Source organism: Grammomys surdaster, unplaced genomic scaffold (assembly GCF_004785775.1).
Source record: "Grammomys surdaster isolate TR1022 unplaced genomic scaffold, NIH_TR_1.0 372, whole genome shotgun sequence".
NCBI lineage: Eukaryota > Metazoa > Chordata > Mammalia > Rodentia > Muridae > Grammomys > Grammomys surdaster.
In genome coordinates, this window is record NW_021604791.1 from 10,668,691 (window position 1) to 10,683,757 (window position 15,067).

The 15,067-nt window shown below is 40.5% G+C and overlaps 1 protein-coding gene across 1 annotated transcript in view; it reads right to left on the minus strand.

Moving 5' to 3' along the window:
- The window catches only part of Atp10d (ATPase phospholipid transporting 10D (putative)), a 90,313-nt gene that overhangs the window by 48,729 nt on the left and 26,517 nt on the right, over positions 1-15,067 (minus strand). Inside the window, exons 2-7 of the mRNA XM_028780795.1 lie at positions 14,512-14,840; positions 11,484-11,678; positions 5,789-5,993; positions 3,449-3,534; positions 612-718; positions 199-330 (exon numbers count right to left, since the gene is read on the minus strand). Coding sequence (XP_028636628.1) covers positions 199-330; positions 612-718; positions 3,449-3,534; positions 5,789-5,993; positions 11,484-11,678; positions 14,512-14,801 — 1,015 coding nt within the window. The 5' untranslated portion in view covers positions 14,802-14,840. The remainder of the gene's footprint in view (positions 1-198; positions 331-611; positions 719-3,448; positions 3,535-5,788; positions 5,994-11,483; positions 11,679-14,511; positions 14,841-15,067) is intronic.

The window sequence follows — 15,067 nt, forward strand, 5'->3', positions numbered from 1 at the left end:
CCCCCCCACCCCCCAGGTCCCTCCAGTACTGTGGCAAAGCACAAGTGGATACACTCAACATCAATGTTCATGAAGCTAAAGGATAAGAGAAGAAAACATTCAGGAAAAATTAACAAACAAAAAGCAACATGGATATTACTTTGGAAAAATAAACTAAAATGATACCAACAAGATATTAGATAATTGAACTTTACCCACCCAGTGCACCAGTTAAACACATGACGATCAGAAGCAGGACACACCAGAGGACGTCTGTATTTGCTCGTCTCTCTAACTTACTGCGTTTATACCGTGGCCCACTGTTGTTCAGCATTGCTTTGGTTTCATGACCTGCACAAAAAGCACAGTATGTCTGAAAATGCACAACGCACACACAGGTAGCAAGCATCCCTGTTAAAGATCTCTCTGGCCAACCATTCAATCAAACATGGCTGCGTAACGTTTTGTCAGTCTGATCTGTTCGTGTGGTTCCTTTCGGAGAACCAGGATCTGTGAGATTGAGTTCATCAAGACACAGTTTACCTTCTGGAGATTCTGTCTTGAGGAAATGAAGAATGCTAACACATAGGGTACACCGAGGAGGTCACAGTAAAAGGAGGAGCAGAACGAACCTGCATAGACCACAATGCCCACAACAGCCTCTGTGTTTCTGATGGTACATCCTCGGAGCAGTAAATTCTCTTTGCTGAGGCCCACACGTTCTTTGTTGGAATGTTCCCTGTAAGAAAGGCAGCACGTAGACTTATTTTTAAATGGCAAAAGTGGGGAGGTAAAATAAGAGTCTGGAATGTTCTATACCCTGTGTGGTAAGTTTGACAGCTCATAGGGAAGGCTTCAAGTCTCTGGCCCTTTTGCTTCTGCTGTTGTAATTACCTGCTGTGCGTAGGGGAAAAGCTGCTACAAGTTGCAAATTCCCATTATTTCTAGAAGTTACTGTTTGTCACATTCCACTCCTACAAGAACTCAAAAATATTCTAAATAAAGATCCTGCCTTGCTAGAGCACACTGTATTCAGAGAACTTAGTTGATGAGGGAGACAGTCTTGATTTAGAAAAGTAGTCCTTTTGATTTGGCTATAATTAAGAGTCCTGCTGGGCACTGACAATCCCATGGCTGCTCAGACCATTCAATGAAAGACTGACGGGAAACCGAATAATGAGAGGTGAAGGCCAACACAACACCCATCTGAGAACAGGACAGGGGACATCAGAGGCCTCCTGGCCTACAGGAAAGGAGGTGAAGGCCCCAGATTCGTTATCAGGGAATTACAACCTGAAGTCTGTGGCTTCTGAGGCTCTGTGACGCCTCCGAAATCAAAAGCAATATTTTGTTTGTATGGATGGATATATGTGTACAGTTTGCTCTTTTTAGAGACTGGATCTGATTCGTTTAACAGATTCTGTCTAATCAGGTGGGAAAATGGTAACAAACTCCTGGTATAAGATGAGATGAGATTAAGGAATGGTTTTGCTTCTTCTCTGGTGTGATAATGGCCTTATGTTTTTTACACTGTCCTCATCTGCTCTGAGTATATGGCGATGAATTCACAAGGACGTTATGTGTCACGGGGCCCGGGAGGGAGTGGGAGAGATGGCTCAGAGTTCGAGCCTGAGTGTTGCTTACACTTTCCCTTCCACTTTTACACACTTGGAAACTTGTGTATTAGCTCGTTTCAAAATTATTGAAGAAGTAGTTACTTGACTTAACTATGATAAGAGTATGGGACAAAATCAGTGAAAATAGTTACAAAAACAAGCAAAAATGACCTTTCACACAGTGTGAAAAGGTCCTCTCAAATTTATCATTAAATTTTGACGGCTTTCTAAGCAATAATCATTAAGTCTAATAAGCAGCTGTTATTTCTTATTTAACTGAAATTCGTCAATAAATCTAACACCCTGAGTCTCTGGATCTGCAAAGAAAATAAAGTAAAAACACACAGAAGTTTGAAATTGACAAGAAAAAGGAAACAAATGGGAATGGATCCTGGATTGCCTCTCGCCCCATGTGAAGAGAATCAAAAAATAGCTATTGTCATTCCTCAACATTTTATATTTATGAAGAATAATTTTACAATCATAAAAATCAATGACTTTGTTCATTATTTTCTATTTGTATCAAATTTTCGAGAAATAAAAAAAATAACTATTAAAATTTCAAAAAGGATAAAGAAAAAAGAAAGAAAAAGAAAGGAAGCTGGCTATTTTACTCCCAGGTTTACAGACTGTATTCTAGGTAGGACCTAAACTTCTGTGCAAGCAATGTCACTTCCAGAGGCATCCCTGAACCTAACCTAACTCCCCCTGCTTGCCAAGCTCATTCATTTTACTTTGGAGGTTTGGCTGAGACTCTGAGCTTACTCTTCAGCCCAAGCTGGCCACACACTCACTATAAAACCTAGGCTGGCTTTGAACCTGTGGCAATCCTCTAGTCACAGCCTCCAAAGTGATGGGTTTACGATGCTGGGTTTATAGATGAGAAAGTGAAGACTAAGAATTCATATTTACAAGAGGCATACGTAGGTGTGGACCAGCCAGTTCTCACCAGTGTAACATCTGCTGCAGAATCCTTCTAGCAAGAAGTTAAAACATAAAAACAACACTTCTAAAGGATCAGTTTTCCTCCCTAGAAGCCACATTTTCATCCTTAGTTCATGAGAAACATTAGTTTTTCCTTGAATCTCTTGGTATGCTTTAAATAACCAGGTAATGGAATCAGGACAATTTTGATCTTTAAAAACAGGAAATAAGGCGGAAATTTTTCTCTTCCTGTCTATTTTTCCTTGTAAAAATAAAGTTAATGAGGATAAGTTGGCTCAGGGTCATAAAATATCCAATTATCAGAAGCCAAGTTTGGAATTGGGAAAGACTCCAAATTCTAGGCATCATTCGGAAAGGTTGAAGATGGTATTCTGAGTGTTGAGACTGAACCCTGCTCTGGCTTCCCACACGCTAAGACAAGTCAGTGACTAACTCTTCCAACCAGAATTACATACCTGCTACTCTGATTCCAATAAAGGGAACAGACCATCCTATTATGCCTGCACAAAAGCCCTTCTTCCAGACTTTAACATCTTCTGAGCCTAACATGGAGCTCATGAAGATGGGCATGGAGATCATATCTGTCATCTCAAGCTGAGACAGAAGAACAAATTAAAGGCAAGCCTGGGCTACACAGTAAATTCAAGGCTGGTCTAAGCTACACGGACCCATACCACATTCTTATACCATAGGAAGCGATCCTAGGAATACCTTTAGAGGGTTTTATTGTTTAGATTATTTGACAATATATACAGGTTAGCATTTATTAAATGACTTAGGTATACCAAATTATAGAGGGCCAAACTTGCAGCCTCTAATGAGTTACACTGGGTAAGAAGTCACGACAACATTACCGAACTAAGTACACTTCCTTTCAGGCCCACAAGACTAAGTTCTGCGTCACTCACATGAAGCCTCGGAATCTGCTGAGGTCATTGTTTGGACTTTCACATTCTATCCTACTGGAAAACTTCTCAGGATCAACTTCAGAGTCCTAAAAATATCAAAGAAAAAAAATCAGAGAAGAAAAAAATTTAAGATTAAATCTTGGTATTTAAACATTGTATCACTTTGGCCAATTCTTAATACATATAGTAATTAAGGCACACACACACACACACACACACACACACACACACACACACACACGGCCTCAGCGTGTATGCTGTGACTCTCTTAGAATGAAGAGGGAATCCATAACACAGTTCAGAAGGACCTTAGAGTGCTGATACAGCTTCCACAGAAACAGAAGGTACATTTTGTCTGTCTGTTTGTTTCATTTTTCACATTAATCACGTGATGCAAGTTTCATGTTGAAAAGCACACAGAATTCCGCATCAGAGCTTCCAGTCATGGAGCAAACATTAGCGTCCTAAGCCATGGAAATATTTTGTTTTGGTTGCCTATAACCTACATTTAGAGCATGTGGAACTACCTTGGAGTACATAAACATGTGATCTCGGCCAAAGTTCATAAATAAAATTCCCAAAGAAGCAGGACCTCAACATCTCTCAAAATTCTCCCACAGAGCACAGATAATTTTATAATTCTGTTATGAAATCAGTGGTGATTTAGGCAATATGCTTTTAAAAACATTGTCTGAGACTGGAGAGATGGTTCAGTGGTTAGGAGCACTGGCTGCTCTTCCAAAGGACCAGGATTCAATTCCCAGCACCCACATGGCAGCTCACAACTGTCTGTAACTCTAGCTCCAGGAGATCCAACACCCTCACATAGACACACATGCAGACAAAACACCAATGCACATAAAAACAAAGACAAAACACTGTCTGTAGGATGTGGCTTCATTAAGAACAAGTCACCAGCTTAGGCATGGATGGCTCAAGCACGTGATTCCAGCTATGAGTTTAGAGCCAGCTGAAGTTATCATGTAGTAAAGTTCAGACTGGCCTGGGCTATAGAATATCTTCTCAGGGAAGTGTGAGGAGAAACAGAGAGAGAGTGAGTTTGGTTATAGCTATTTGCGTAATATTTTTATATCATTGTAGCAAATACAGAAAATATGAAATATATGTCAATATGATCTGATTTGTTATTAATCCCCATTGAATTCTTTTGATGTACTAGAGTCTACACTATCCACTGAGGGTGGCGCTACAATCCGGCTGAGGAACAGCTTCAGATACACAGAGGACCAGATAATTTGTCCGAGTTCTCAATACAAGCTGCAAATTACGAGGGAGTGACTGTGCTTGTGTGGAACTGAACCTGAAGTGTGCCTGTCAGCTGACTGACAGCAGCCTAACGCACGCTTAGTGCAGTGATAGAACACGAAGTTACACAAGATGTCGTCAAAATCCTAAGAGTGGGGTTGCTTACGAAAGTGACAAAGGCATTGAACTCAGAGGCAGCTGAACCATGGGGCAATCGACGTATAGATGGAAAAAAGGCTCTAATACGAGAAGAAATGGCAAGGTACTAGGAGGTTGACAAGGTTTTGTTTACACATATAAGATGAAGAAATTCCAACTTACTGATACTTCGGTTTTCAGGTTTAGAAAACGGCAATTAAATTTAAATTTTTTTTTTATTTCAAATGTTTCCAGACAGAAGGAAAGTGATGTTTAGCTACAATCATGGTGTTTCACCTGAGTCAGATAACTATGCCAAGAAAGAGACACCACTTCTGTGTTAGTACGAGGAAACGCAGGGCAGGAAAGGCAGTCATCACGTGCCTGAGTAACTATACAAGAGCATCCCTTTGTGGATAAAAGATATAAAGTAACCAGTGGCAGAGGGAAGATTTACTTACTCAAATTTCTATCAGTTTCATTTCCCTTACCACAACAAGAGGAACAGCCAGAGGACTGTGGCATGAGAAACCATGGAAGGTTTTTTTAAAAGCTTTGGAATATAGGCATTTAGACATTTTAGGAACAATGATGAAAACACAAAATATAAGACCCTCAGAGTAAGAGAATGAAATTATCCCGTGATTATTCCCATTGCAAATGAATTCAGCTGGGCTCCTCCAATGCTGCGCCAGACAATCCGATAGCAGGCCAGAGAGTGTGACCTCCCAAGTCACGTTCATCCTCTTATCTGTAAAACGCGACACTCGTCCACGGACAGCTGAAAACAGATTGCGCCTTCTGCAGTTCTGTTTAGTCAGTGGTAAAAAATTAAATCAAAAATCTCTTTGTCCAGTAAAAAACACAAGCCCAGACCTTTCCTGAGGAAGAAGGAGTGTCCAGAAGCCTCCAGCTGAGAAGACAGACACTGCTCACCTGCTCTGCGAAGCCACGCACCACCTGCCTCTGTTTTAAATTGCTCTCTCCATCAAGGCCGGAAGTCTCGATGTGGCAGATTCCATCTGGGTCTGTGGAAAAGAGTAACACCATGTCTGCTGGGATGATCTCATTGCAGGACAGGCGGATGAAGTCCCCGACGGTGACGTTTTTCCAGCAACAGTCAATGTACTTTTTTTCTTTCCTAAAATTGAACGAAAGAAAAAAATATTTAAAAAAAAAGAAAAAAAAAAGGAGGCCTGGAGATTTGAAAGATGGCTCAGTGGTTAAGAGCACTGGCAGCTCTTCCAGAGGTCACAAGTTCAATTCCCAGCAACCACATGGTGGCTCACAACCATCTACCTGTAATGGAATCTGCTGCCCTCTTCTGGTGTGTATGTCTGAAGGCAGCTACTTATATACATAAAGTAAATAAATCTTTTTTTAAAAAAGTAGTAAGAGGAAACATAATTATTTCTTAAAATCTTAGTCTGTAATTTATAATTTTTTGTATATTAAATGCTAAATGAGACACTACAGAATTGGTAAACCAAAATTTCACAAAGGCTTCATTTGGGAAACTTAGTTGTTAAGTCACTAAAACATAATAACTTAGTTATTAAGTCACTTAAATATAAAGCTGACACTTAAAGTCAGCTTTTTCACTCCCATTATGGAATTATTTGAGCCCTTAGGCTGTTTGAATGCAAGTCTAAGACAGAATTACAATTAACATTACGTGAATGTATTTGTATGTAGAACAGTTCTTGCACGTGCTTCTGTGATGAGGTAACAACACGGACCCGAAGGTGCCACAAGACACATTATCCGATCTCAGAGAGCCCTGTGACACATACTATACTGGATAATTAAGGACAACTCACACACAACATTTAGAAACAATTCTTTTCTACCACATTATCACCTCTAATTTTCACTCAGTAGAAATATAAGCAGCCTTCCATATCTGAAGATTCTAGCAACTGCAATTTGAAAATATTAAAAAAAAGAGTTACGTATGGAACATGTAGAGATTTCTCTTCCTGTTATCATTTCCTGAAGAAACACATTTAGCGACTACTGACATCACTTTTAAATTGCATTCAGTATTGTAAGTATGTAAAGATTAGCTAAAGTGCACAGGAGAATAGGCATAAGAAAAGCTGGTGCATGTCAGATGTGTAAGGGATGTGGGCATCCCTGCCAGTCTCCTGTGCGCTCCCACCATCTTCCTCAACACTGCAGGTGAGATTACTCCTGGTTCTGCAGCATCTGACACCTGCATAAAGAACTATACATTGTATCCCTTTTAAACATACTGTTTCACATTCTGTCCTTTTTATAATACTTTATTATATGTTAACATTTTTAATTAGTGTTTATATACATGAACACTGCGCATGGTGGCACACACTTGCAACTCCAACGTTCAAGAGGCTAAGGTCTCAAAAATAAATAAATAAATAAATAAATAAATAAATAAATAAATAAGTTGCAAAGCTACTTCTTTTCCATTATAGTTATAAAGATTTATATCCACTCCAAAGACTCCTGAAAGCTATGGATAAACAAATCTAAGTTGTATGATATGTTAAAGTCATGAATTCATCAGATTAACTAGAAATGTTGCCCTAGATTACTTAAAGAGCTTCTGCCCATACAAACTCCATCAGCAACATAAAGAACTGCTTAGTTTGAAGGAATAAATAAGTGTAAATAACTATACAGCTTTACAAACGCCTAGTGCATAATGCCAAATCTAACTAGGAGAAATCTTTGATCATCTTAAGGATTTGTTAGTCTACAGAGAAAGGCAACTCAATCGTTTATTTTGTTTTCTCCAAAATTGTCCTTAGTGTCTATGCATACTACTGAATTTTTCCATGGAGAGAAGTAACAGAATATTTTCACAAAAAGGTAGAGGTTCTAGTTGGAAAATTCAGTCCTGTTTGCCACAGGTACCTAGGAAAAGAGAATTCATTCTACAGAAATGGAGTCACTGCAGTTCACAAAAGGGCTGTGTCCCTGCTCATTTCTGTAGCAGAGTAACGGACTACTGAGCTGCAGCCTAGTTAGTGGTTGGAATAGACAAGAGACCAATGGAAAGTTACTGAAATAATCAAAGGAGGGATGAGAAGGCTCAGAATTAAGGCTGTCGCAGGAGAGACAAATAAAGGATTAAGTGAAAACACATTTAGGTACCGGAGAAAATCATTCCCGGACTGTTACGTGTAAGCAACTTCAAAGATGACTGAATGGTTCCTAATTTGCATGACGGGGTGATAGATAATGCCTTTCATTGTGTCCCAGATCTTGGGAGCAACTAGTTACAGCTGAGGAAGGAGAGCAAGTTCGTTTTAAGAGGTCTTATCTGACATGAATTGGGTAGCTGAGGTGCTTAGCAATCATAAAATTCCTATCTAGATTTCGTGAGTGAAGACAAGGATGTGGAAGCCCTTGGTACATAAAAGGCAACTGGCAACAGGCAAAGAAGGATGCAAGAGTCCTTAGGGGGAAGAAAGTGAAAGGACATGCAAAGGAAAGTGATGTCATTAAAAACCAAAGAAGAAAATTTCACAGAGGGAGTAATGCCAGTCCACACCTGCAAAGGGACCCTGTCTAATAAGAACCAACACGCCTATGGCATTTGCTCATCAGGGGGGTCTGATGGTCTTTTAGAAAGGGTGATCACATGATATCTATTGAGAAGAAGAATGAAGGAGTAACTAATATCACCAACATAGAGATATTTATAGGTTAGAAAAGATCCATGACTCCTGAGGGCATTCGTTGTATCTACTATTTGTTTAAACCTTTTTTGTTGTATGGGTAAATGGTCCTCTTAAAGCCCAGGGATGGACAGACTACTCCCCAGTTCATGATACCATTGGAAGGTGATTTCACACTTAGGAGCTGGGTCCTCCTGGGAAGAAGGCATGTTATTTGGGGAGTACGCTTGAAGGGGTTCTTGCAACTCTAGCTCTTTGTTTCCTTTCTTGGCTTCCTGGTTGTTGTAAGGTGAGCTGTCTTCCCTGTCGTGTGAACTTGACATGACAAGTTGCATCATCAAAAGCAATGAGGAGAGCAGGCCATGGACAGACGCTTTCTAATTGTAAGTCAAAAGAACCCTCCATCTTTTGAAAGAAGACTCTATCAGGCATTTTATTATAGTAGCACAAACCTGACCAAAGTGCAGACTGACCATGGCAATCCCATAGAAAATACCCAAGTTTGTTTAATAGCTGTGTCTTACGATGTCTCTAGTGTCTTGAAAACTTTATGAACAGCTCCTGTCTTAAAGGAAATCTGAAGAAAGTCGTGTTTCGGTACTAGTTCATTCTAACTTAATTGGGGTATTACAGGGTTTAGATGTTCAATTTGTACAGTATTGTTTGTTATTTTTACGTGATATTTACCCAAAGAAATTAACCGCTTTGTGACAAGCCAGATATTATGAATGTAAAACAAATTTCCTGCATAAAAATGTCAACCCTCTTCTTCCAAGCATTTGCTCCATTTAATAGCTCCATATTTCTATCCTAAACTTTCTGAGAAGTACTTTCTTTCATAAGCTTTTTAGTATTCCACGGGCATTTAAATTAGCATACGTAAATCAACAAGGTATGGCTTCATAGCCTATTTTTATTTCTCTTTATCTTTATTGTTCCAAGGAAAATTAGGGGAAGAAAACATAATAAACATTATTTCTTCCATAGCTCTGAGCAAAAATAAATTGCCCAGAATATTGGTAAAATGATATAAAGTAACCCGGTCTCTTATAAAAATGAAGTCATGAAGTAATAAAATGGATATTAATAGACTAGAATAGTGTGTTTCACCAATAAATGTACATGAAAATTATCTAAAAGTACCCAGAGAGGCTCTGCCAGGTCTCCCATTGGGCAGTTAACATCTAGGAAACTGGGCAGTGCTATTACAAAGTTTCACATGCTAATTAAATGACTTGCCCATGTGCCAAAAAACCCTCTTGCTAACTGCCATTAACCTGCCATTATAATCCTGGAGGCTAACCTGTCCTTAGCTCTTAAAATACACTCATCATGGTGCTTGCTGTTTTATCATTATATTCATGATGAAATAAACTGGACATTAGCTATCTTATGTAATCTACCCAAGGCTACAAAGATAGTAAATGGAGGAAAATCAAGATTATAATTTTTTAGAAAACTACAGACATCAAAGACACATTACTGCCTGTCTGTAAACTAGGGGTAAAAGGTCACTAGTATTTACACATATAACAATCCGTATGCAAAGTGCATATACACATACATATTACACACAGACTATCCTTCCTTTTTGCTGAGTCTGGTATTCTGTGGGTCTAAGTGTCTAAGTGTAGATTTTGTCACTATGTGATTATTGTGAGTGATATTTGATTACTTCCAGTTAGGGTCTAAAGGCCAGTACGGTCTAGCATGCTACCTCTCTATCCCTGGCATTTCCTAAGAACTCAAGGGTCATTGTATGACTTGTGGAATTGGTACACACATGCTCTGTGGCTTTTGGAATTGGTGCACACGTGCTCTGTGGCTTTCAACTGCAAATCAGAAACTTTTACTCTAAAAATATCTTAGTATTTGGTATCAGCGGTTTTGTGTGTGTATGTGTTGGTTCGTGTTGGTTTGGTTTCCTTCATAAATAGCATAAAAATTAGAACTATTTTTTTCACTATTCAAGTTAATCTCACATCATCCTACAGTGATGAGAAATGCAGGGTTTCCTTGTTCCTCAATAGTTCTCCAAACAAATGTTGTGAAAGCCACTGACGAAGTCTGACTGTGGACATAATTGACAATCCTGCAGGCTTTAACCTGAACGCCACATCTTGAAACAAGTTGCCCTTAAACTTTTTCTCTATAATTCTAAGACTGAGGACAAGTTGCCATGAGCCATGCTGTTTACTAAGCATTAACTTACATCTAAAAATAAGTACCTGGGAGCTGTATATCATGAATATCCCGGTTCAAAACTCACCTTGCCTGAGTTCACTCAAGACTTTCTCTTTACATTCTGTCAATGCAACAGAGCAGATAAAATCCTGTATAAACCCTCTCCTATGGATGCCTTGGGTATCATTGCAATAGGATGCTTTGGGTTTTATGCACAAAAAGAATTCTATTCTGTTTTCACAGTGCTTTCTCCATAGATAGCTCTTGACTTCTCATACATCATACAACTTTTTCTATCTATCCAAGTGGTTGTTCCTGCTTTTGACTCTCATCCTGGTTCTCCTACCCAGGCTGGCAATTGTCTTGCTGAGATTATAGCGGGCGTCACTGTGCCCAACTCTCAATCCAGGGAAAATCGTTTGTTTCAGTTCCTCTAAGAGTGAGTCAGAAGGTTTTGCTTTTGCTTTTGTCAAGTCCTTGATTGACCGTGGCTTTCGGCTCTCCTCCATGACTTCAATTAAATTCACTGGAGGGTTTTAAGAGATGTCAATTAAAATCAGTAATAACAACTGTGGACGTGGCTTAGTGGTAGACCACTTGACTAATATGTAAAAGATTATGAAGTCCTAAATTCAGTCCCTGGTACCAGAAGAGGTAAAAACAAAACAGAAACAATAACATCCCATCAGTACAAAAAAGGTCCTGATAATACTTACCGGTAGGAAGATTAACATGCTCATAAATAATACAGTGTACTCCCTGGGGACACCCCATCCCCTTACCTACTGTAAACTTTGGTTATTAAGTTGTTGATCTGCTTGTCGATTTTGTATTTCCGGTAGTCTTCTAAGCCATCTTTAATTGCAATAATTGTGAGGACCACCACCAGAGGCAGCATGGTGATTTCCTTTTGGAAGGCTTCTACCAAAGGCACCCAGTTCAGGACCACGAGGAACAGGAAATATAAATTGGCAGCCCTGTAAGCCAAGCACACACAGGGAGGTTTTCATGGAACACACAAGAACTGAAATAAAAGTGCCAAGACATTGCTTTCTGTGCTTTTGGAAAAGTCGGTATTAGCTGATTTTACAGGTCACAGAACGGGGAATTAACAAAATCTAGCAAATATGAAGTATTGATATCTCTATCCAGGACATTTAGCTTGGACCATATTTTAATAAACGTAAGGTCTTTTTCATTAAGTATGTAAAAGCAAACATTTGAATGGGATGGTCTTGAGTCATATAGTTCATGAAAAATAAAGTACCATTTCGCCGGGCAGTGGTGACGCACGCCTTTAATCCCAGGACTTGGGAGGCAGAGGCAGGTGGATTTCTGAGTTCGAGGCCAGCCTGGTCTACAGAGTGAGTTCCAGGACAGCCAGGACTACACAGAGAAACCCTGTCTCGAAAAACAAAAAAACAAACAAACAAAAAAACAAAACAAAACAAAAAACAAAGAAAATACCATTTCTTTTTAAAAGTTAAAAAGAAAATCAGACATTCTGAATCAACACATTAAATTCAAACAAGGCTCAAAGCGAGCAGGGATACCTAGGAATTTCTCTCCTTTAGACTCTCTTTCTTTCTACCCGATTCAGAACCACAGTGCTCAGGAAACTCTTCCATCCCCAAAACTTCACTATTTTATATATTCAAATAAAAAAAAATCACACAAACGACAGAGCTCAGCCCTAAACAGTTATTAGGAATTTTCCTTTCCCCCCGTAAAACTCCTAAAAAGAAAAATCAATCCAAATGTCTCCTCCATTGTTTCCAATTCATTTTGTTCTGAACTTTTTTCCCCCTTAACTGTTTTTGTTAGATCTGTGGCTCCGACTACTTCTACAGGGATCACATCCAAGACCTCAGCTCAAGAGAGCACCGTACATGCTGGAGTTAACAGACATAAACGCCTGTAGTCCTTAAGGTTATCAATCTCACAAAGTCACACTGGCACTTTAAAGAGAACCACTCTTCAGCAAGTGTACATAGAATCTATGAGGTACAGATGAGCATCTCTGGACTCATAGCTGTCAGGGGCAGCCCTGCTTAAACACTGAAGGCCTAAAATCAGCCATAGGCCTAAAATAAGCAATAGGCCTGTCATACATGCCTGCTAGCACCAAGTCTTGAATCTCTGTGGAAAAAACACTGAAACAGATAGCTAGAAGTTATTGTAAACAAGCAGCTTTGGTGGAAGGCTGCCAAGCCTGGCTACTCATAGGCCTTGTAGATAGGTAACCTTGGTGGATAGTACCAACTTAGATAAGGACAAGTGAATCATAGGCGGAGTCATAGTGGTCTGTCTCCTGAACTTTCACCCAGATGACACTCTGTTCTGGAAGATATCTGTATTCCCCCTGAACAACCACACTCCTGCGTCATCCCCTTCCCCACATACTGCTTTGTGTATATAACCTGTGTGTGAAAAAGTAAAAATGGCGATCTGATCAGATTACAGACAGGTAGTCACTTCCTTGTGTCTTTGCCTGTTACCCCCCAACCCCGCTCTCTTTCAGGTGACCTCCCCAACCCCTGTTTAATGCTCTGTTGGACAGTACACACAGCAGATCAGCATTTCCAAAACAAGGAACTGCACAGCTCAACTGCTTTTTGGTCCTTGCTTCCCTTTTCCTGGAAAGTTTTGTAATCATCACGATCACCGTGTTCACCTAATGTTCTTCTCTTCTACTTACCTCCCCAAAGCGAGTCTGCAGCATCAGTACTAGCCTATCCTTCCCTTCATCCCCATATTGTCATACGCACAGGTCTCCATGACAACTCACCAGGACGTACAGGGGCTTCCGAAAGGCTCACTTTGTCTCCCGTTTGGCTCTAAGTCCCCACCTCACTGCCTCCACTCACGTTTTTTCTCCTCCATTGAACAATGCCTGTGGTATTGCATCTCAGTTCTCTATCCTGACAGCAGTGCTCCTCTGGTGGGTTAGACCCGTCTGTCCAACATTATTTCCTATGGTTCCACAACACAGACACCAGGCATCACGGAGAGGAAGCCTCCCAGGCTTCATGTGAGCCTTCCATGCTGAGGTCTTTGTGTTCTCACTACCATTCCTTCCTCCACATGAAATATGCTTTGTCCATTCCTGGGCAGAGGAGATCCCACCCTCCATAACTAAAATGACCACCACCTGTATCATTCCCTCTCATAGTATGATTTCTCGTGGAGGCTTCCGCTCGGATGGGTAGCGCTTTAGAATAACTGTCAGCCCACTGTGTGCCTTCCCATTGTTTATACACGTATCTGGATAACCTAACAGAATCCGTGAGGAGAGTAGCAAGTTACACCTGCATTTTCTTCACTGTCCGAGATCTCAGGTAAGCTCCGGGGAAATGTCTGCTAAACTGAACTACACCACTGCTTTACAGAATAACATCGTATTACATTTGCTTAGGAGTCCTGTTCTTTCTCTAATTATCAAGTAAGAGAAATCTGCAATTAAAATGCAACGTGGTTCAGTAGAAAGGACACTGAGGCACAGCACGAGGGAGGCGGCCCAGGGTTATGGCATCCGATCTGCCGCTTATTACAGGTGTGGCATTAGCTGAGTCACAGATGGGGTTCCTATGAGAGGATGATACAAGGATAACGGCATCTTTCACAAACAGAAGACGTCCTTCCAACTGTACAGAACTGTGTGACCCTAAGGCACCCCCCTCCAGCCTGGACTTGAATCTAACTTGCCCTGGATGTTTATATACATTAAACGTGTGCAGCACACATAAGAAAATGGGGATTTGGTGGGAGGATCAAGTAGAAGAATGAAGATCACTGAAAGGACCACAGTACCTGTGAAACTGTTCAAATAAGTTCCTTGGCACGAAGTTCAAAAGTGTGTACTTGGTCGTCCGTATCCGGTTACTCACGTAGGTTCCAGAAAACCGTTCGTACTCATCTTTGAAGCCCTGAAGGTGAGGAATAACGACGCGGTGCTTTCCTGCAGGTCTGGGGGTCTGCGAGGACTTGCCCCCACAGGCCAGCAGTGAGGAGTAGTTGTATGACCTCTCATCTTCTCCCTGGCTTCTCCCATTCATCAGCCGACGCCAGTGATGTCTGGCCCACTGAGAAAGCTCAGTCATGTCCAAGACGCGCAGGGAGACCTGGCTGGTACCGGTGATCTAGCAAACAAAAACAACGTTCTTGTAAGTGTATCTCGAGGACCTAACACTAAGACCTACAGTTGGAAAATGTCCCCCAAAATTCACACACTAGGTAACGAGCATGCCATTGAATGAATACGATGCAAAAGAAGTCCAGAGGCCTTCATTTCCGTCTTGATTTATCAACGTTATCATTTATACGCTGGTATCGACTGCCTAAGTTTCTCCATTAGGAAATCTGTAAT